Source organism: Pristis pectinata, chromosome 6 (genome assembly GCF_009764475.1).
Source record: "Pristis pectinata isolate sPriPec2 chromosome 6, sPriPec2.1.pri, whole genome shotgun sequence".
In the NCBI taxonomy this organism is placed as follows: domain Eukaryota; kingdom Metazoa; phylum Chordata; class Chondrichthyes; order Rhinopristiformes; family Pristidae; genus Pristis; species Pristis pectinata.
Genome location: NC_067410.1, coordinates 53,489,614 through 53,510,703, shown reverse-complemented (window position 1 = coordinate 53,510,703; position 21,090 = coordinate 53,489,614). Strand labels below are relative to the sequence as shown.

The 21,090-nt window shown below is 46.0% G+C and overlaps 1 protein-coding gene across 1 annotated transcript in view; it reads right to left on the bottom strand.

Moving 5' to 3' along the window:
- The window catches only part of LOC127571380 (FYVE, RhoGEF and PH domain-containing protein 5-like), a 165,868-nt gene that overhangs the window by 96,843 nt on the left and 47,935 nt on the right, over window positions 1-21,090 (bottom strand). The window contains exons 8-9 of the mRNA XM_052017694.1: window positions 16,376-16,460; window positions 6,383-6,433 (exon numbers count right to left, since the gene is read on the bottom strand). Coding sequence (XP_051873654.1) covers window positions 6,383-6,433; window positions 16,376-16,460 — 136 coding nt within the window. The remainder of the gene's footprint in view (window positions 1-6,382; window positions 6,434-16,375; window positions 16,461-21,090) is intronic.

The following is a 21,090-nucleotide window of genomic DNA, read 5'->3' as shown; positions in this document are numbered from 1 at the left end:
CCTATCCCAATCCACGCCTGCCAGATCCCTTCTGATGCCATCAAAATTGGTCTTACTCCAGTTTAGAATCTCAACCAGAGGACCAGTTCTACCCATCTCCATAGTTATCTTGAAACTAATGGAATTATGATCACTATATCCAAAAGTGTTCCCCTACAACACTCCTGTCACCTGGCCTGTCTTATTCCCTAATAGGAGATCCAGTATCGTGCTCTCTCTAGTTGGGACCTCTACATATTGATTAAGGAAACTTTCTTGAACACATTTGACAAACTCAATCCCATGCAATCCCTTTACATCCCAGTCAATACGTGGAAAATTAAAATTACCTAATCAAAACCTTATTTTTTCTTGCAACTGTCTGATACATCTCTACAAATTCATTGCTCTGAATCCTACTGACTATTGGGAGGTCTATAATATAGTCCCATTAACGTGGTCATCCCTTTCTTATTCCTCTGTTCCACCCATTTTGCCTCAGTGGATGAACCCTCCAGTATGTCCTCTCTGAGCACTGCCGTGATATTTTCCCTGATAAGTAATGCCACCCTTTCCCCTTTAATAACCCCCTCTCTATCATGTCTAAAACATTGGAACCCCGGAACATTAAGCTGCCAGTCCTACCCCTCTGCAACCAAGTCTAACTAATGGCTACATCATAATTTTATATGCTGATCCATGCTCTAAGTTCATCTGCCTTACCTACAATACTCCTTGCATTGAAATAGATGCACCTCAGAACATTAGTCCCACTATGCTCATCAACCAGTCGACTTCTGTCTTTGCTTATAGGCTTAACATCTATTTTCCCCACAGCCAGTCCACTCGCTGCCCTGCCACTCTGGTTCTGCCCTGCCACTGCAACTCTACTTTAAAACCCCCCCAATCAGCACTAGCAAATCTTCCTGCAAGAATATTGGTCCCCCTCCAGTTCAGATGCAAACTGTCCCATTTGTACAGATCCCACCTGCCCTGGAAGAGAGCCCAATGATCCAAAAATCTGAAGCACTCCCTGCTGCATCATCTCCTTAGTCACATGTTAAATTGCTCTATCTTCCTATTTCTTGCCTCACTAGCACATGGCACAGGTAGCAATCCTGAGATCACCACGCTGGATGTCCTGTCTTTTAACTTAGCACCTAACTCCCTTAACTCACTTTGCAGAACCTCGTCACCCTTAAGAATGCTATGGACTCGATCTGAGACATCTCTGACCCTGGCACTGGGAGGCAACATACCATCCGGGAGTCTTGTTCTTGTCCATAGAGCGGGGATGGATGGGGGAGAGAGAGCTGGTGGTTGGGAGAAAGCCGGGGGAAGAGAGAGCAGGGGTTGGAGGAGAGAGAGTAGGGGCTGGGTGGGAGAGAGAACAGGAAGGAGAGAGACCGGGAACAGGGGCAGAGCAGAGGAGGAGAGAGCACGAGAGAGAGTGGGCAGAGGGTTGGGGTGGAGGATAGTGGGTGAAGGAAAAACTATTGCAATACACAAAGCACTGGAGGACAGAGCAGGGGTGGGGGAGAGAGCGGGGGAAAGAGGGTACAGGGAGAGTGGGAGGGAGAGAGGGTGCAGGGAGAACAGGGGAGAGAGCGTGGGGGAGAGAGTGGGGGTGGGGCAGAGAGAGAATGCGAGCGGGGGAGAGTGAGAGGGAGAGAGGGCAGGGGGAGTGGGGTGACAGTGCGGGGGAGAACGGAGGGGGAGAGAAAGCAGGGAGGAGACAGTGGAGGGGGAGAGATCAGGAGAGGGGGAAAGATCAGGGGCAGGAGGAGAGCAGGGGGAGAGCAGGTTGAAGGGACCGGCGTTGGAGGACCGTTGTTGGGGGGGGGGCAGAGTTGGAGGGATGGAGTTGGGGGGACCGGCGATTGAGGACCGGTGTTGGTGGAACAGTGTTGGAGGGGCAGTGTTGGGGTTGGAGTTGTGGGGATGGTATTGGAGGGATGACATTGGGGGTCCAATGTTGGAGGGATGGTGTTGGAGGGGGGTGGCGTTGGAGGATTACTCCCAGTGCCACATGCTAGTGAGGGGAACAGTAGGAGGATATGGCAGATGACTGCATGGCTGAAGAGTTGGTGCAGGGTACAGGGATTCAGATTTGCAGACCACTGGGATTTCTTCTGGGACAGAGGTGACCTGTACAAGAGGGATGGGTTGCACCTAAACTGGAGGGGGACCAATATCCTGGATGGCAGATTTGCTGGTGCTACTAGGGTGGGTTTAAACTAGATTTGGGGGGTGGGGAGGCAGAGGAATCTAGCAGTGAGGCAGATGGGAGGCCACAAAGCAACAGCAAGTTGGAAAGACAAGACAGGCAGGAGCACAGCAGGTAAAGTCTAAAAGATAAAATTGCACAGGTAAGGTGGATGAACTCAGGGTGCGGATTGCTACATGGGACTGGGATATTATAGCCATTATGGAAACATGGCTAAGGGAGGGACAGCCAAATGTTCCAGGATACAGGTGCTTTAGGTGGGATAGAGGTGGAGGAGGGGAGTTGAATTTTTGATTAAAGGGAGCATCATGGTAGTAGTTTGAGATGAAATTACTGAGGCATCATCCAGTGAGGCTTTATTGGCAGAGCTGAGAAATAAGATGGGGATGATCACCTTGCTGAGGTTGTACTATAGGCCCACTAATAGACAATGGGAATTAGAGGAACAAATACGCAGAGAGATTGCGGAGAGTTGCAAGAATAATAGGGTTGTCATGGTAGGGGATTTAAACTTTCCTAAGATAGACTGGGACCACATAGATGGTGTGGAATTTGTTAAGTGTGTTCAGGAAAGTTTCCTCACAAAATATATAAAGGGACCTATTAGGGAGAGGGCAAAGCTTGACCTACTCTTGGGTAACAGGACAGGGCAAGTGACTGAGGCAATAGTGGGGGAGCACTTTGGGATCAGTAACCATAGTTCTATTAGCTTTAAAATAGTTATAGAAAGCAACAGAATTGGTCCACAGGTTCCAGTTCTAAATTGGGGCAAGGTGAATTTTGATGGTATTATTCAAGAGCTTATGGGATATCTGGCAAGTGGGAGGCTTTTAAAAGTGAGATAGTGAGAGCTCAAGGTCTACATTGTTTCTGTTAGAGTGAAGGGCAAGGTTGGCAGGAGTAGGGAACCCTGGATGATGAGGGATATTGAGACTCTGGCCAGGTAAAAGGAGGCATGGGTCAGGTACAGGCAGCTGGAATCAAGTGAATCCCTGGAGGAGTATAGGGGATGCAGGAGTGCACTCAAGAAGGAAATGAAGAAGGCAAAAAGGAGGCATGAGATAGCTTTGCCAGAGAAGATTAAGGAGAATCCAAAGAGATTTTGTAAATATATTAAGGAAAAAAGAGTAACTAGTGAGAGAAAAGGGCCTCTCAAAGACCAGAGTGGACATCTTCATATGGAGCTGCAGGAGATGGGTGAGGTTCTCAATAAATATTTCACCTCTATTTCTACCATGGAGAAAGACATGAAGACTTTGGAACTAGAAATGTTAATGGTGATGTCTTGTGGATAGAGGACGTGTTGGAAGTCTTAAAATGTAAGAAGGTAGACAAATCTCTGGGGCCTTACCAGGTATATCCAAGAACACCGTGGGAGGCTAGAAAAGAAACGTGGAAACCCTGGCTGAGATATTTGCATCATCGTTAGCCACAGGTCAGATGCCGGAAGACTGGAGGGTGGCTAATGTTGTGCCTTTATTTAAGAAGGGCCGCAAAGAAACACCTGGGAACTATAGACCAGTAAACCTAACATCTGTGGTAGGTAAGTTACTGGAGAGGATTCTGAGGGATTAGATATAGATGCATCTGGAAAGACAGGAGGTTATTAGGGATAGTCAGCATGGCTTTGTGCATGGGAGATCATGTCTTATGAACTTGATCGAGTTCTTTGATGAAGTCACCAACGAGATCGATGAGGACAGGGCAGTAGACGTGGTCTATATGGACATCAGGAAGGCCTCTGATAAGGTTCCACATGGTAGGCTGCTCTGGAAGGTCAGATCACATGAGATCCAGGGAGAGCTGGCTATTTGGATACACTACTGGCTTGATGGTAGGAAGCAGAGGGTAATGGTTGAAGGTTGTATCTCGGACTGGAGGCCCGTGACTAGTGGTGTGCTTCAGGGGTTGGTATTGGGCCCACTGTTGTTTGTTATCTATATCAATGATTTGGATGAGAATGTACAAGTAAGTTTGCAGATGACATTAAAACAGGTGGTATAGTGGACAATGAAGAAGGTTATCAAAAATTGCAGGCGGATCTTGATCAGCTGAGTAAGTGGGCTGAGGAATGGTAAATGGAGGTTAATTCAGTTAATTGCGAGGTGTTGCATTTTGGAAAGTTAAATCAAGATGGGACTTTCACAGTGGACAGCAAGGTCCTGGAGAGTATTGAGGAACAGATGGACCTTGGGGTACAAGTACAAGGATAACTGAAAGTGGAGTCACTTTCAGTTATCCATGTACTTGTTGATAGGGTGGTGAAAAACGCTTTTGGCACACTGACCTTCATCAGTCAGGGCATGGAGTATAAAAGTTAAGATGTCATAGTGTGGTTGTACGAGACACTGGTGAGGCCACACTTGGAGTATTGTTTTCAGTTTTAGTCACCCTGCTATAGGAAAGACGTTGTTAAACTGGAAAGAGTGCAGTTTGTCCCCTTTTGGTTTGTCCCCTTTGACTCTCACCAACTTTTACAGATGCACCATAGAAGCATCCTATCTGGATGTATCACGGCTTGGTACGGCAACTGCTCTGCCCAGGACCGCAAGGAACTGCAGAGAGTTGTGGACACAGCCCAGCGCATTACGGACACCAGCTTCCCCTCCTTGGACTCTGTCTTTACCTCTCGCTGTCTTGGGGAAGCAGCCAGCATAATCAAAGACCCTACCCACCCAGGACATTCTCTCTTTTCTCCTCTTCCATCGGGTCGAAGATACAGAAGCCCGAGGGCACGTACTGCCAGACTTAAGGACAGCTTCTACCCCACTGTGATAAGACTATTGAACAGTTCCCTTATACAATGAGATGGACTATGACCTCACGATCTACCTTGTTGTGACCTCGTACCTTATTGCACTGCACTTTCTCCGTAGCTGTGAGACTTTACTCTGTACTGTTATTGTTTTTACCTGTACTACATCAATGCACTCTGTACTAACTCAATGTAACTGCACTGTGTAATGAATTGACCTGTACAATCGGTTTGTAAGACAAGCTTTTCACTGTACCTTGGTATAAGTGACAATAATAAACCAATACCAATACCAGAGAAGATTTGCAAGGTTGTTGCCAGGACTAGAGGGATTGAGTTGGAGCATAAGAGACTAAGAGGTGATCTTATAGAAAGAACATAGAAAAAAACTACAGCACAATTCAGGCCCTTCAGCCCACAACGCTGTGCCAAACATGTCCCTACCCTAGAAATTACTAGGCTTACCCATAGCCCTCTATTTTACTCAGCTCCATGTACCTATCTAACAGTCTCTTGAAAGACCCTATCGTATCAGCCTCCACCACCGTGTATAAAATCATGAGGGGCAATAGATACTGTGAATGCACTCAGTCTATTCCCAGGGTTGGGGAATCAAGAACTAGAGGGCATGTTCACGGTAAGAGGGGAAGGATTTAATAGGAACCTGAAGCGCAACTCTTTCACACAGTAAATGGAATGAGCCACTGGAGGAAGTGGTTGAGACAGGTACACCAACAACATTTGAAAGGCACTTTGACAGGTACATGGATAGGAAAGGTTCAGAGCGATATGGCCTAAACGTAGACAAATGGGCATTTTGGTTGGCATGGACCAGTTGGGCCAAAGGGACTGTTTCCATGCTTTATAATTCTATGACTCTCTGACCGGTGTGGGAGGGATGGTGTTGGAGGACTGATGTTGGAGGACTGGTACTGGAACACCAGTACTGGAGGTTGTTAATCCCAGAGTCCCTGCATGGTGACAGCAAGGAAGGAGGACATTCAGCCCATTTAGAGTATAGTTGCTCTATTCATACCATGCTGAGTTACAGTCACTGTGCCCACTTCCACGCCCAGTGATCTATCCACATACAAAGTGCAGCCCTCAGACAGACCACTCAGGGATTCACCAACAGCTCCGTAACCAGTCAAGCAGATCAGTGCAACACAGCTGCTGCCCCATCAGTGGTCAGATCTACCCCCTCTCACCCAATCAACCAATAGGACATTCTGCCCAATCACACACCTCCCCCATCAGCTTACGGGACCCACTACCCAATCACACGTTTGTTGAATCTGCTTTCACAGACAATGCATTGGGAACATAAATTGCAGAGTGGAAGAGCTCTCTTCAATCCGATGCCAACTGCCATGCATTTGAAGTTTTGTAATGACATTTTGTGACTATAATTCTATAATTACCTTTCGTATCTTCATATTCAGTAGTGTCTGGAGACAAATGCTTTAGATAATCTGGAAAAAAGCAAATGAAGAGATTGGAGAATAATTAGGTTCTGCACCCAAGGTGCATTCCCAATACTGTCCAGTCTTGACTTACCTCTCAGCATGCATGTTCCATCTCTCAACTAATGGCCATTTCTTCCAGAACATGGCCCCCACAACCCTTCTCCAGGAAGCTGGCACTCTCACCCACCACCAACACCAAGCATGCACAGCACGTTCTCATCTCCCACCCTTCACCAGCATGTGAAATTATGCCCTGTAGTTAGTGACATTGATTTGAGATGCAGCAACTCAGTCCCTAATTGCCAGCAAATTCTCCTCAGAAGTATCTCATGAACATTTCCACACACATGCTGGGACATGAACCCCACCTCTGCCACCTATCCGTGCTGATCAGAGGAGAGCTTTCCAGCCTAATCCCACTTCCTGCAGGTCACAGCTTTAGCCCACATTCTGTTTAATGGGACGAGAGTTTCTGCCCCAACCACCCTTTCTAACAGTGAGTTCCAGACCTCACCACCCACTGGGTGAAAACACTGGTCCTCTTCTCCCCTCCAACCCTCTGCCAATCACTTTAAATCTCTGTCACCTAGTTATTGACCCCTTGCTAAAAGAAATAGGCCTTTCCAATTTATTCTGTCTAGTCTCCTCATAGGTTTATACACCTTAAATAAACCTCCCCTCAGGCTCCAATCCTTCCCTGTAGCTACAGCTTTATATTCATGGCAACATCTCATACATTAAAATCACACAATCACAAACTACCAAGGCAGATACCCCTTTGGAAGATGACATTTCCTTAACACTGTGTCAGCAGGGGAAGAACACAGGAGCTGAGACACAGTGAACACCAGCTACACAGCGTTAACTCTCCCAGGGCACCTAACCCTAATTAGATTCAGCCTGTGCCATCCAAAACTGCAAAGGGAAGATAGTGTATCTAAGACACCTAGTGGCTAGAGTAATGCTATTACAGCACCAGTGATCGGGGTTCAATTCCTGCCGTTCTGTAAAGAGTGTGTACATTCTCCCCATGTCTGCATGGGTTTCCTCTGGGTGCTCCGGTTTCCTCCCACATTCCAAAGATGTACGGGTTAGTAGACTAACATAGGTGTAATTGGGCGGCGTGGGCTTGTTTGGCCGGAAGGGCCTATTACCATGCTGTATAAATAAAGTTTTTAAGTTTTTTCTTCATCTGGTGCACCAAAACTTCCAGGGCAGTTATAACACAGGTGAATTGTAGAAGAAAGGTTCCTTCCACACTGCAACAGAGAACAGCTTGTTGTGTCCTTTAGCTCCTTACCACTTACTGTTTATGTCTTACCTCTGTATGACTTCCCAAAATGCATCGCCTTGAACTTGTTCAGGTTACAAGGCCTTGACTGGTCTCCCAGTTCCCCTCAAGTTATCAGGAATTAGAACTATATTGTTCCTGGGATGAAATCCATCTGTTCATTCATCACCTTCACCAGAAGGACTGCATTGATCCAGGAGGGCCAGTCATCATCTCAATAACAAGTCAGGATGGATATTAAGTACTGATCAACATCCTAAGCCCATGAAAGAACAATTAACAACCCCAATAAATGCTCACACAGACAGGTACAGTGTGGTTTTGATATAGAGCAACTGCTCTGTCCTACATCAGTAACACACACAAGCAGCACCAAGAACTGAAAAAGCCACGCAGGGAAACATTGAAGATGTGAAGTGACAGACTGTGCAGTGGGTAGAAGCCATGATGTCACCAAGAGCTTTCTAACTGTTTGAGAAACAGTGCTGTCAGCTTTAAGATAAACACAGTGGACAAAGGGACCCTAAATGCCTTTCTTCAGAACTGATGAAGGTCATTGGCCTGAACCATTAACTCTGTTTCTCCACTGACTCTGCTTAACCTCCTATTTTAGAATTTTTTAATTTCATATTTCCAGCATTTTGCTAACAGACATAATTGTCCATATAAATACTTATTGATGGGTCAATACTTTTGTACTGAATAATTTATAATTTTCAACATTTGCAAAAATTAAATAGAAATAAAGATAAGCAAGCAATTTCAGTAACTGCTGTAAGAGGTGATATACCTGCCATAAAACATGGCGAAACAACTGGGGTTCACAGCACACATGATGTTGTATGTTGGAACTTCAGAACACTGAGCTGGCCCTCTCCCAGACAAACCCAGACATCAGTGTCCCATTATCCTGCTTAGCCCCCTTTCTGACAGTCTCCCTAACAGTCAGTCCTCACACTCATCATCACCTAATGTCCCACCAATTTCCATGCAGTTTTTTAAACTTAAAAAAGTAAGGAAATCAAGAAGCAGCCATGAAATGGCCTCGGCAAGCAAGATTAAGGAGAATCACAAAATTTTTATAAGTATATTAGTACCAAGAGTGTAGCTAAGGAAAGAGCAGTCCCCCAGGGACCAGAGTGGTAATTTATGTGTGGAGCCAGGGGATGTGGGTGAGGTCCTAAATGAATATTTTTCATGGACATTCACCAGGGAGAAGGATGTGGAGGATGGTGAGTATGAGGAGAGGAACACTGATATTCTGGAACATGTTTGTATCAGAAAGGAGGAAGTGTTAAAGACATTGGCACATGTTGAGGTGGATAAATCCCCAGGATTTATCACAGGGTGATAAGAGAAGCAAAGGAGGAAATTAGTGGGTCTTTCATGGAGATTTTTGCCTCTTTGATAGCCACAGATGAGGTATCAGAGGACTGAAGGACAGCTAATGTTGTTTCTTTATTCGAAAAGGGCAGGAGGGATAAGCCTAAAATCAGCAGGCCCTTACATTAGTGGTGGGAAGTTGTTGGAGAAGATTCTGAGGGACAGGATTTATGACCATTTGGAAAGACTGATTTGGAGGAGTCAGCATGGTTTTGTGCAGGGGAGATCATGTCTCTTGAGGAGAATATTAAGAAAATTGATGAAGGTAGAATGGTAGGCGTAGTTAACATGGACTTTAGTAAGGTGTTTGACAAGGTCCCGCATTTTATGCTGGTCCAGAAGGATAAAGCACAAGGGATTTGAAGTGTGTTGGCAAACTGGATCCAAAATCGGCTTGGTGATAGGTGGCAGAGTATAGCGATGGAGGGGTGTTTTACTGACCCGAAGTGCTGTACCACAGGGATCGATGCTGGGACCTTTGTTGTTTGTGATGTATATAAATGACTTGGATGAGTTGGCCTGATGGTCTGATTAGTAAGTTTGCATACAACATGAAAATTGGTAGAGTTGTAGCAAAGAAGGTTGTCTCAGGATAGAGTGGGATATAGATCAGCTGGAAAGTTGGGCAGAGTGGTGGCAGTTGGAATTTAATCCAGACAAGTGTGAGGTAATGAAATTTGCAATGTCAAGTACTGGCAAGACATACACAGCAAATGGCAGGAACCATTTTCAAGGATGCTGCTGGACAGTCTGAATTTGTGCAGTATTTTCTGGTTTTGTTTCAGGCTCCGGAATCTGTAGTTGTTCCCTGGGACTGCTGTCCCTGCTATGGTTATGTTAGGTTCCGTCATTCTGCACCGATCCCTCTTCAAGTAGCTCAGAGCTTCGAATCAGGCTCAGTCTTCATCCCTGCTGATGTATCAGACCTGGACCAGTCTCCTTTCACAGTCCCTCAGGTTGTGAGTGGCACTTTCACTCCATTTCTGTTTGTTCTTGGGGTGTCCATTTGGTGCTGAATCATAGAGCAATACAGCACGGATTACAGGCCCTTCAGCCCAACCAGTCCATGCCGACCATGGTGCCCACCCAATTAGTCCCAATTTCCTACATTTGGCCCACATTCCTCTGAGCCACACACCTCCATGTACCTATCCAAGTGCTTCTTAAATAACGCTATTGTACCTGCCTCAACCATTTCCTCTGGCAGCTCATTCCATATACTCAACACTGTCTGCGTGACAAAGTTGCCCCTCAGGTCTCTTTTAAATCTTTCCCCTCTGTCCCTAGGACTGTTACCATCTACCTCATAAGTTTAAATGCTTCTATAAGGTCTCCCCTCATTCTCCTACGTTGCAAGGAATAAAGACCTAGCCTGGCCAACCTCTCCCTTTAACTCAGGCCCTCTCGTCCTAGCAACATCCTCATAAATCTTCTCTGCACTCTTTCCAGTTTAACCACATCTTTTCTATGATAGTGCGACCAAACAGTCAGCCTGAAACGTCGACTGTTTATTTCCCTCCATGGATACTGCCTGACCTGCTGAGTTCCTCCAGCACTTTTTGTGTATTGCTCCAGATTCCAGCATCTGCAGAATTTTTTGTGCCACGGTAATCCGGGGTTGGGGCAGGAGGGTGGGTAGAATGAAATGTGCCCTCCTTGCATTGTTTGTACTTAGCTTCTCTGTGTTCAATGTCATCCTGAACACTCCTCTTTCACATAGAACACAGAACAGTACAGCACAGGAACCAGCTCTTTGGCCCACGATGTTGTGCCGAATTAATTAAGCTAATGACACCAAATCCTTTCTGCCTGTACATGGTCCATATCCATCCATTCTCTGTATATTCATGTGCCTATCTAAGAGCCTCTCAAATGCTTCTATTGTATTTGCCTCCACTATCACCCTGATGGCACATTCCAGGCACCCACCACTCTCTGTATAAAACCTGCCCTTCACATCTCCATTGAACTTACCCCCTTTCACCTTAAAGGCATGCCCTCTAATATTAGACATTTCGACCCTGGAAAAAAGATATCAGCTGACTACTCTATCTATGCCTCTCATAATGCCTCTCATAACAGCTCTCCCCTCAGCCTCCGTTGCTCCAGAGAAAAGTCAGGCGTTCGTAGCCCATGGAAGACCTGCAACTGCTTTAGGAGTGAGTATCAGACACGAGCCGATGGGAATTACCTGAGTGACCAGATCCCTGACCCTGTTGGTCTGGAGAGGTCACAGTCCATTTGTAGGAAAACAGAATGCTGGAAGACCTCTGCATCTGTAGAAAGGGAACCCATGGATCTTTGACCTGAAATATTAACTCAATTTTTTACCACAGATGCTGCCTGATCTGCTGAGTGTTTCCAGCATTTTTTTTCAGATTTCCAACATCTGCAGTTTTTATTTGACTGACAATCCATCTGGAAAGTTTTGAGAAGATGGCTTTAGTGGTGTTTCTGCGGTAACTTGAAGGTAGCACAGGTCCCTGAAGAGTAAATGATAACAGGGAGCACTGTCACCCACTTGACTAAAAGCTTGGAGCTTGGTTTTGATCTTCAAACAGTTTTTCTTAAACAACCAAAGGTTGTGCTGATCACTGAACGTGATGGATAGTCTCTTCACTGAGAGGTGATCCCTGAGGTGGCAAGTGGTGCATGTTTGCCAGGTTGGGCTGTGTAGGTTGATGTTTTGTACCTTGGTTTTACATTATGTGAGCTGGGGCAGTTTGGTCCAGGGACCATTTTCTACCAGGTGGTTTTGGAGCTGAACTTCGACACATATTGGAGACCCTATGCCACAACACACTATCTGATCCCATCTTTGCACAAAGCCTAGCAGAAGTTGAAAAGGTAATCCTAGAGAACAACAAGACTTTCGCAGCAAAGTAAATTCATCCTAAAGTGGTTCTGGTGCAAATCCACACCTCCATCTCCCACATGTAGGAAGTGTAGAACAAGTGTAGAAGGGTCTCACTGATTCTGCCTGATGGCCATCTTCGAAGGACTGTGACCATGTGTGACCGTGGTAACCACAGAGGGGTCTCCCTGCTGTCTGCCACAGCACACGTCATTGCCAGCATCCTCCTCGTGCCTCTTCTCAGTGGCCACAGAGCTGCTCCCCAGATCACATGAGGCATGGAACAGTCCTTCAGCCCAACTCGTCCACATGGACCAAGGTGTCTACCTGAGTTAGTCCCATTTGCTTGTGTTTGGCCCATATCCCTCTAAACCTCTGTCCTGATGAACGGTTTCAGCCCAAAACATCGACAATTCCTTTCCCCCAACAGATGCTACTTGGTCCATTGAGTTCCTCCAGAAGCTCGTTTTGCTCCATATTCCAGCATCTGCAGTCGCATGTGTCTCCTTCTAAACCTTTCCTATCCATGCACCTGTCAAAATATCTTTTACACATTATAATTGTACCCACCTCTACCACCTCCTCCGACAGCTCGTTCCATAAACCCACCAGCCTCCATGTGAAAAAGTACAGAACATAGAACAGTACAGCACAGGAACAGGCCCTTCAGCCTGTGATGTCTGTGCCAACTATGATGCCAGTCCAAACTAAACCTATCTGCCTGCATATGGTCTTTATCCCTCCATTCCCTACCTGTCATGTGTCTGTCTAAATGCCTCTTAAATATTGCTATCATATCTGCTTCCACCACTTCCCCTCGCAGCACATTCAAGGCACCTACCACACTCTGTGCAAAAAAACTCCCCTTTAAATCTTCTCCCTCTCAGCTTAAATCTGTGCCCTATAGTTTTAGATTCCCCTTTCCTGGGGTAAAGCTGTGACCATTCATCTTATCTATGCCCCTTAAGATATTATAAACCTCTAGAAGGTTACGCCTCAGCCTCCCTTGCTCCAGGCAAATCTGTTCCAGCCTATCCAGTCTCTCCTCATATCTAGTCCCGGCAACATCCCCGTGAATCTTTTCTGCACCCTTTCTAGCTTAATCACATCCTTCCAGAACTGCACACAATACTTCAGCTGTGGTCTCACCAATGTCTTGTATAGCTATAACATGACATCTCAACTCCTGTATCCAATGGCTGACCAATGAAGGCAAGCATGCCATACGTCTTCTTCATCACTTTGTCAACTTCTGTCACCACTTTCAGGGAACTATGTACTTGTACCCCTAGGTTTCACTGTTCAACAACACTGCCCAGGGCCCTCTCATTTACTGTGTGTCCTGTCCTGGTTTAACTTCCCAAAATGCATCACTTTGCACTTGGAGTTAAATTCCATCTGTCATTTCCTTGCCCACTTCCCCAGTTGATCTAGATCCAATTGTACCCCTAGACAACCTTCTTCACTGTCCACTACTCCACCAGTCTTGGTGTCATCTGCAAACTTACTAACCATGCCACCTACATTCTTATCCAAAACATTAATATATATGACAAACAACAGTGGACTCAGCACCGATCCCTGCGATACACCATTGGTCACAGGTCTCCAATCTGAATAACAGCCCTCCACTATCACTTCTTAACAACAACCCAATTTTGTATCCAATTTGCCATCTCACCCTGGATCCCATGTGATCTCACCTTCCAGACTAGGTTACCATGAGGTACATTGTCAAAGGTCTTGCTGAAGTCCACGCAGACTGTCTACTGCCCTTTCCATGACAATCCTCTTGGTCACCCCTTCAAAAAAACTCAATCAAATTTGCAAGCCATGATTTCCCACACACAAAACCATACTGACTATCCCTGATCAGTCCTTGTATTTCCAAATGAAAATAGATCCTGTCCCTCAGAATCTCCTCCAGTAACTTTCCCACCACCGATGTTAGGCTCACCGCACTGTAGTTCCCTGGCTTGTCCCTGTATTCTGTCTTCAATAAAGCTACATTACCCACCCTTCAGTCTTCTGGTACCTCACCTGTGGCTAACGAAGATACAAAAATCTCTGTCAGGGCCCCAGCAATCTCCTCCCTTACTTCACCACAGTAAGTACGACAAGAAGTATTAATATAAGACCTCATCTATCTGCTGTGGTTCCACACATAGATGACCACATTGATCGTTAAGGGGACCTATTCTATCTCTAGTTACCCTTTTGCTCTTAATATACATAGAATCTTTTAGGATTCTTCTTTACCTTCTCTGCCAAAACTATCTCATGTCGCCTTTTCCTTCTAAACTATACACCGGCATGCACTATTTGATCCCAGCTGCCTGTACTGACATATGCTCCTCTTTCCTGACCAGAGGCTCAATATTTCTCGTCATCCAGGGTTCCCTACTCCTTCCAACCTTGCCCTTCACTCTAACAGCAAAATACAGGCCCTGAATTCTCCCCATCTCACTTTTAAAAGCCTCCCACTTGCCAGGCATCTCTTTACTGCTAATAGCCTCTCCCAATCAATCTTAGCAACTTCCAGTCTAATGTCATCAAAATTAACTTTGCGGCAATTTAGGACTTCAACTTATCAAAAGTCGCACAGCACAGAAACAGCCCTTCAGCCCACCATATCCATTCTGACCTTTTCGCCCATCTATACTAATCCCATTTGCCTGCATTAGGACTTTTCCCAACCACCTGGGTGCCCTTTGGATACCGACTGAGCAGCCACTGGGAACAGTTTATCTCTATCAACTCTCCAAGAGAGAAGTCGCCTTCTGTCTCCAATTACAGATTGCAAACTTAACAGAGTGGGATTCAGCAGATACAACCTTCTCAACAGTCACAGGGCCTCTTGAGAACCAAACCAATTCACCAAAAACCATTCCACACCAACAGCAAAAGCTGTGGCCAGAGCAGAACATCAGTCAGTGTGAGACCACAGGGGAAGGCTGGCTGGAGGTAACAAAAATTCCAAGCCTTCACCAGTGGTTTTACCGCTCCTGTCATTGGTGTTGAGGTCATCTCATTGGCTGGGCCTTCCCACCAGTGCTGATACTGGGACTCAGCCAAAGCCTCAGCCTGCCCTGGTATGGGCTCGAGTCAACCTCCCATTCCAACACTGCTCTTACGGTGCAGTAACCTCTAAGGCCATCAGTTCTGAGGTGTGAGTGTGTCTATGTGCTTCTGTGTATATATGTGCATTTATGTGTGTGAGTGTGTGTTCACATGTGCGTGTGTGCGCATGTGCGTGTGTGTGCACATCCAAGAATCCCTGAAGGTGGCAGCATGTCTCCTTCATAAGGCAATGAAGGAAACATACAGGATACTTACCTTCATCAGCTGGGCATAGAATATAAGAGCAGTGAGGTTATGGTTCAAATGTATAAAACATTGGTTAGGCAACAGCTGGAGTACTCTGCACTGTTCTGGTCATCCAGTCCTTCTCTAATGAATGCATTAGAGAAGGACTGGATGAGATTCACCATAATGTGGCCTGGGATGGAATGACTCAGTTATGAGGAGAGGCTGGATAGGCTGGGTTTGTTTTCCCTGGAGCAGAGGAGGCTGGGGAGGGACCTGACAGAGTTATGCAGAGTTATAAGGATCATAAATAGGGAAAAGAGTGAGAAACTTTTTCATAAAGTAGAGGTGTCTATAACCATACAACACGGGTTTAGGGTAAAGGGAAAAAGGTTTAGAGGGGATTTAAGTTACGGTTTTTTCACCAAGAGGGTGATTGGAATTATAAAATTATAAATCCATCTTAAATTGAGGCTGTTTGAGCCTTCCACTGGCTCCACTTCATTTGAGTTATAGCACAGCTCCAGGGGGTGACAGAAACAGAAACTCTCCCAACATTTAAACATCATCCCACGAGCGCTTTAATTGCCAAGACAACTATGAACCAAGTACTGGGAGATGGGACTGGCATGGCAGACACAGACAGTAGCTGGATGGCCTGTTTCTGTGCAAAATTACTCCACAAGACGTTGCCGTGAAGAGGAGGCAGGTGAAGAGGTGGAGACAGGAGTGACACAAGGAGAGGTGTTGCAGGCTGAGGAGGGGGGCTGATGGTGGTGAGGGTTGTTGTGGCTGTGGGTGCAGAGGGCAGAGCAGGAATAAGAGCTGAATGGAGTGCAGGTACAGGGACAGGCAGGGATGCTAAAATGAAAGGAGGATGGGGAGGTGGTCGGGACACTGCACATCCATTTGGGAGGGGCAGACCCAGGAAGGGCAGAGAAAGTCTTCAGCATTGTGTTAATTTGGTTAATGACGCTTTGACCTCAGGTATTTACTACCAAATAAGGCCCAATTGCCAATTTGAGATCTCTGACGTAGATGATAAAGGTGAGGTGGTTCACCAGCGAGGGAGCTGAGCAGAAGGCATGGAGCAGGGCGGACAGAGGTCACCTACCTGTCAGCTGATGATGGTAGAGTGACACGTGTCGGAGGGTCCCGAAGAGCTGCTGCTTCACATGGGCACAGTCTGAGCTAGGCACCTGGACAACCAAAAAGACAAATTAAAAGTCACTATTTCAAGCAAGACTTACAATTCACTCCAAAGTCTGACCCTAGGATGACGTGTAGCAAAGTACAGAACACACAGGAACTGCAAAACATTCACACACAGAATCAAACCTGTGGTACATCATCTATCACCAGGACACACCATTCAAAGATGTGTAAATGAGAGGAAGGAGAAGCTCAGGGTATCTTCAGCAGTGATCCAGACCCAATAAAGTCTTCTATTGTCAGGTCAAACGTGGGTAAAGAAAACTTCTGAGCTTCAGTGCAGTGGCTATTTTGGAGTAGCCATTCTGAGCATGGCTGTGTTTGAGGTGTCAGTGCTGAGGATTTGTCTCGAGTGGCTTTTCTTGCAGAATCGGCCCGGAGAGGCGGAGCAGCAGCGGGCCCCTCACAGGTACGGGCTAACTGTTTAAAAAGCTTTTGTGTTTTCATGGGCTTTTTCTTGCAGAATCAGCCTGGAGAGAGGGAGGAGCAGTGGGTCCCTCACAGATAATGGGCTAACTGATTAAAAAGCCTGTGTGTTTCGTGTGTTTTCATGAGCTTTTTTTTTCTTGCAGAATTAAGAAGGGCCAACAAAAAGGAGGTTGTTTAAAGCGGAGTGGCCATTGTAGAGCGGCCATTGTCAGAGTGGCCTGAGTCAGAGTGGTAAGGCTTTGGCTCAACAGGCTTCAGCGAGAACAGGCAAGAGGCGAGGTACTGTAAGTGGGTAAGTTGACTTCTTTTTCCTTGTTACATTCTTTGTAGAATTAGGTGGCACGTATGCAGGGTTAGTGCTTTATTCAGGGTGTCAGATGTGGGAATCCTGGGAGACTTCTAGCCACCCCGATGGCTACATCTGCGCCAGGTGCACCGAGATGCAGCTCCTTAGAGACCATGTTAGGGAACTGGAGCTGCAGCTTAATGACCTACAGCTTGTTAGGGAAAGTGAGGAGGTGATAGACGGTAGCTACAGGGAGGTAGTCATCCCTAGGCTACAGGAGTCAGATAATTGGGTGACTGTCAGGAGAGGGAAGGGAAATGCCCAGATAGTGGAGAGCACCCCTGTGGCCGTCTCCCTCAGCAATCAGTACATCATTTTGGATGCTGTTGAGGGGGATGACCTGACAGAGGACAGCCACGGTGACCGGGTCTCTGGCGCTGAGCCTGGCTCTGTTGCGCAGAAGGGAAGGAGGGAGAAGAGGAATGCGGTAGTCATAGGGGATTCCATAGTGAGGAGAACGGACAGGAGATTCCATGGGCCTGATAGGAACACCCGCATGGTGCCAGGGTACGGGATGTCTCGGATCGGGTCCAGAGTATTCTGAAGGGAGAGGGCGAGCAGCCAGAAGTCTTGGTACATGTTGGTACCAATGACATAGGTAAAAATAGGGAGGAGGTCCTGAAGAGAGAATACAGGGAGTTAGGAAGGAAGCCGAGAAGCAGGACCTCCAGGGTAGTAATCTCAGGATTTCTGCCTGTGCCATGTGCTAGCTAGGGCAAGAATAGCAGGATCAGGCAGATGAATGTGTGGCAGAGAGACCGGTGCAGGGGGCAGGGCTTCAGATTCTTGGATCATTGGGATCTCTTCTGGGGCAAGTATGACCTGTGCAAAAATGATGGGTTACACCTGAACCCGAAGGGGACCAATATTCTAGCGGGCAGGTTTAATAGACCTGTTAGGGAGGGTTTAAACTAATTTGGCAGGGGGATGGGAACTGGAGTGATAGGGCTGAGGAAGGGGAAAACAGTAATAAATCAAAGATAGCACGCAGTAAAAAGGACAGGAAGGACAGGCAGGTGATGGGCAAATTTGCAACCAGTGGGGTGAGTTGCAGTGCAATCAAAGCAAAAAGTACCAAATACTGGACTTAAAGTATTATACTTAAATGCATGCAGCAGAAGAAATAAGGTGGATGATTTTGAAATACAGCTACAGATTGGCAGGTATTATGTTGTGGCCATCACTGTGACGTGGCTATAGGATGGATGTCTTTGGGAGCTGAATGTCCAAGGATACACAGTGTATCGGAAGGATAGGCAGGTAGGCAGAGGGGGTGGCGTGGCTTTGCTGGTAAGAAATAATATTAAATTATTAGAAAGAGGTGACATAGGATTGGAGGGTGTAGAATCGTTATGGGTTGAGTTAAGGAATCGCAAGAGTAAAAGGACCCTGATGGCAGTTATACAGGCCTCCAAACAGCTGCTGTGATGTGGACTACAAATTACAACAGGAAACAGAAAAGGCTTGTCAGAAGGGCAATGTTATGATAATCGTGGGGGATTTTAACATGCGAGTGGATTGGGAAAATCAGGTTGGTACTGGATCTCAACAAAGAGAATTTGTAGAATGTCTACGAGATGGCTGTTTAGAACAGCTTGTTGTTGAGCCCACTAGGGGATCAGTTGTACTGGATTGGGTATTGTGTAATGAACCAGAGGTGATTAGAGAGCTTAAGGTGAAGGAACCCTTAGGAGGCAGTGATCACAACATGATTGAGTTCACTTTGAAATTTGAGAAGGAGAAGCCGAAATCCGATGTGTCCATATTTCAGTGGAGTAAAGGAAATTACAGTGGCATGAAAGAGGAACTAGCCATAGTTGACTGGAAAGGGACACTAGCGGGAAGGATGGCAGAGCAGAAATGGCTGGAGTTTCTGTGAGAAGTGAGGAAAGTGCAAGACATATATATTCCAAAAAAGAAGAAATTTTCAAATGGAAAAAGGATACAACCGTGGCTGACAAGAGAAGTCAAAGCCAAAGTAAAAGCAAAGGAGAGGGCATACAAGGAAGCAAAAATTAGTGGGAAGATAGAGGATTGGGAAGCTTTTAAAAACTTACAAAAGGCAACTAAGAAGGTCATTAGGAAGGAAACGATGAGCAATGAAAGGAAGCTGGCAAATAATATCAAAGAGGATACTAAAAGCTTTTTCAAGTATACAGTATAAAAAGTAAAAGACAGGCAAGAGTAGATGTTGGACTGATAGAGAACGACGTTGGAAAAATTGTAATGTGAGACAAGAAGATGGCAGAGAAACTGAATGAGTATTTTGCATCAGTCTTCACTGAGGAAGACATCAGCAGTATATCAGACACTCAAGGGTGTCAATGTGTGCAGTCACAATTACAACAGAGCAGGTACTCAGGAAGCTGAATGGTCTAAGGGTAGATAAATCTCCTGGACCAGATGGAATGCACCCTCGTGTTCTGAAGGAAGTAGCTGTAGAGATTGCAGAGGCTTTAGTAATGTTCTTTCAAGAATCAATAGATTCTGGCGTGGTTCCGGAGGACTGGAAAATTGCAAACATCACTCCTCTATTTAAGAAGGGTGCGAGATAGCAAAAAGGAAATTATAGGCCTGTTAGCATGACATCGGTGGTTGGAAAGTTGTTCGAGACAATTGTCAAGGATGAGGTTTCGGAGTACCTGGAGGCACATGACAAGATAGGCTGAACTCAGCATGGTTTCCTTAAAGGAAAATCTTGCCTGACAAACCTATTGCAATTTTTTGAGGAAATTACAAGCAGGCTAGACAAAGGAGATGCAGTGGATGTTGTGTATTTGGATTTTCAGAAGGCCTTTGACAAGGTGCCGCACATGAGGCTGCTAAACGAGATAAGAACCCATGGGATTACAGGAAAGTTACGAGCATGGATAGAGCATTGGCTGATTGGCAGGAAACAGAGAGTGGAATAAAGGGATCCCATTCTGGTTGGCTGCTGGTTACCAGTGGTGTTCCACAGGGGTCCATGTTGGGGCTGCTTCTTTTTATGTTGTATATCAACAATTTGGATTATGGAATAAATGGCTTTGTGGCTAAGTTTGCCGATGATACAAAGATAGGTGGAGGGACAGGTAGTGTTGAGGAACTGGAGAGTCTGCAGAGAGATTTGGATAGACTAGGAGAGTGGGCAAAGAAGTGGCAAATGAAATACAATGTTGGAAAATATATGGTCGTGCACTTTAGTAGAAGAACTAAACGGGCAGACTATTATTTAAATGGAGAGAAAATTCAAAATTCAGAGATGCAAAGGGACTTGGGAGTCCTCGTGCAGGATACCCTAAAAGTTAACCTCCAGGTTGAGTCGGTGGTGAAGAAGGCAAATGCAATGTTGGCATTCATTTCCAGAGGAATTGAATATAAGAGCAGGGATGTGATGTTGAGGCTCTATAAGGCATTGGTAAGACCTCACTTGGAGTACTGTGTGCAGTTTTGGGCTCCTTATTTAAGAAAGGATGTTGGAGAGGTTTCAGAGAAGATTCACTAGAATGATTCCAGGAACGAGAGGGCTAACATATGAGGAACGTTTGATGGCTCTTGGGCTGTACTCCTTGGAGTTCAGAAGAATGAGGGGGGACCTCATAGAAACATTTCGAATGTTAAAAGGCCTGGACAGAGTAGATGTGGCAAAGTTGTTTCCCATGGTAGGGGAGTCTAGTACAAGAGGGCATGACTTCAGGATTGAAGGGCGCCCATTCAGAACAGACATGCAGAGAAATTCCTTTAGCCAGAGAATCTGTGGAATTTGTTTCCATGGGCGGCTGTGGAAGCAAAGTCATTGGGTGTATTTAAGGCAGAGATTGGTAGGTATCTGAGTAGCCAGGGTGGTTATGGTGAGAAGGCTG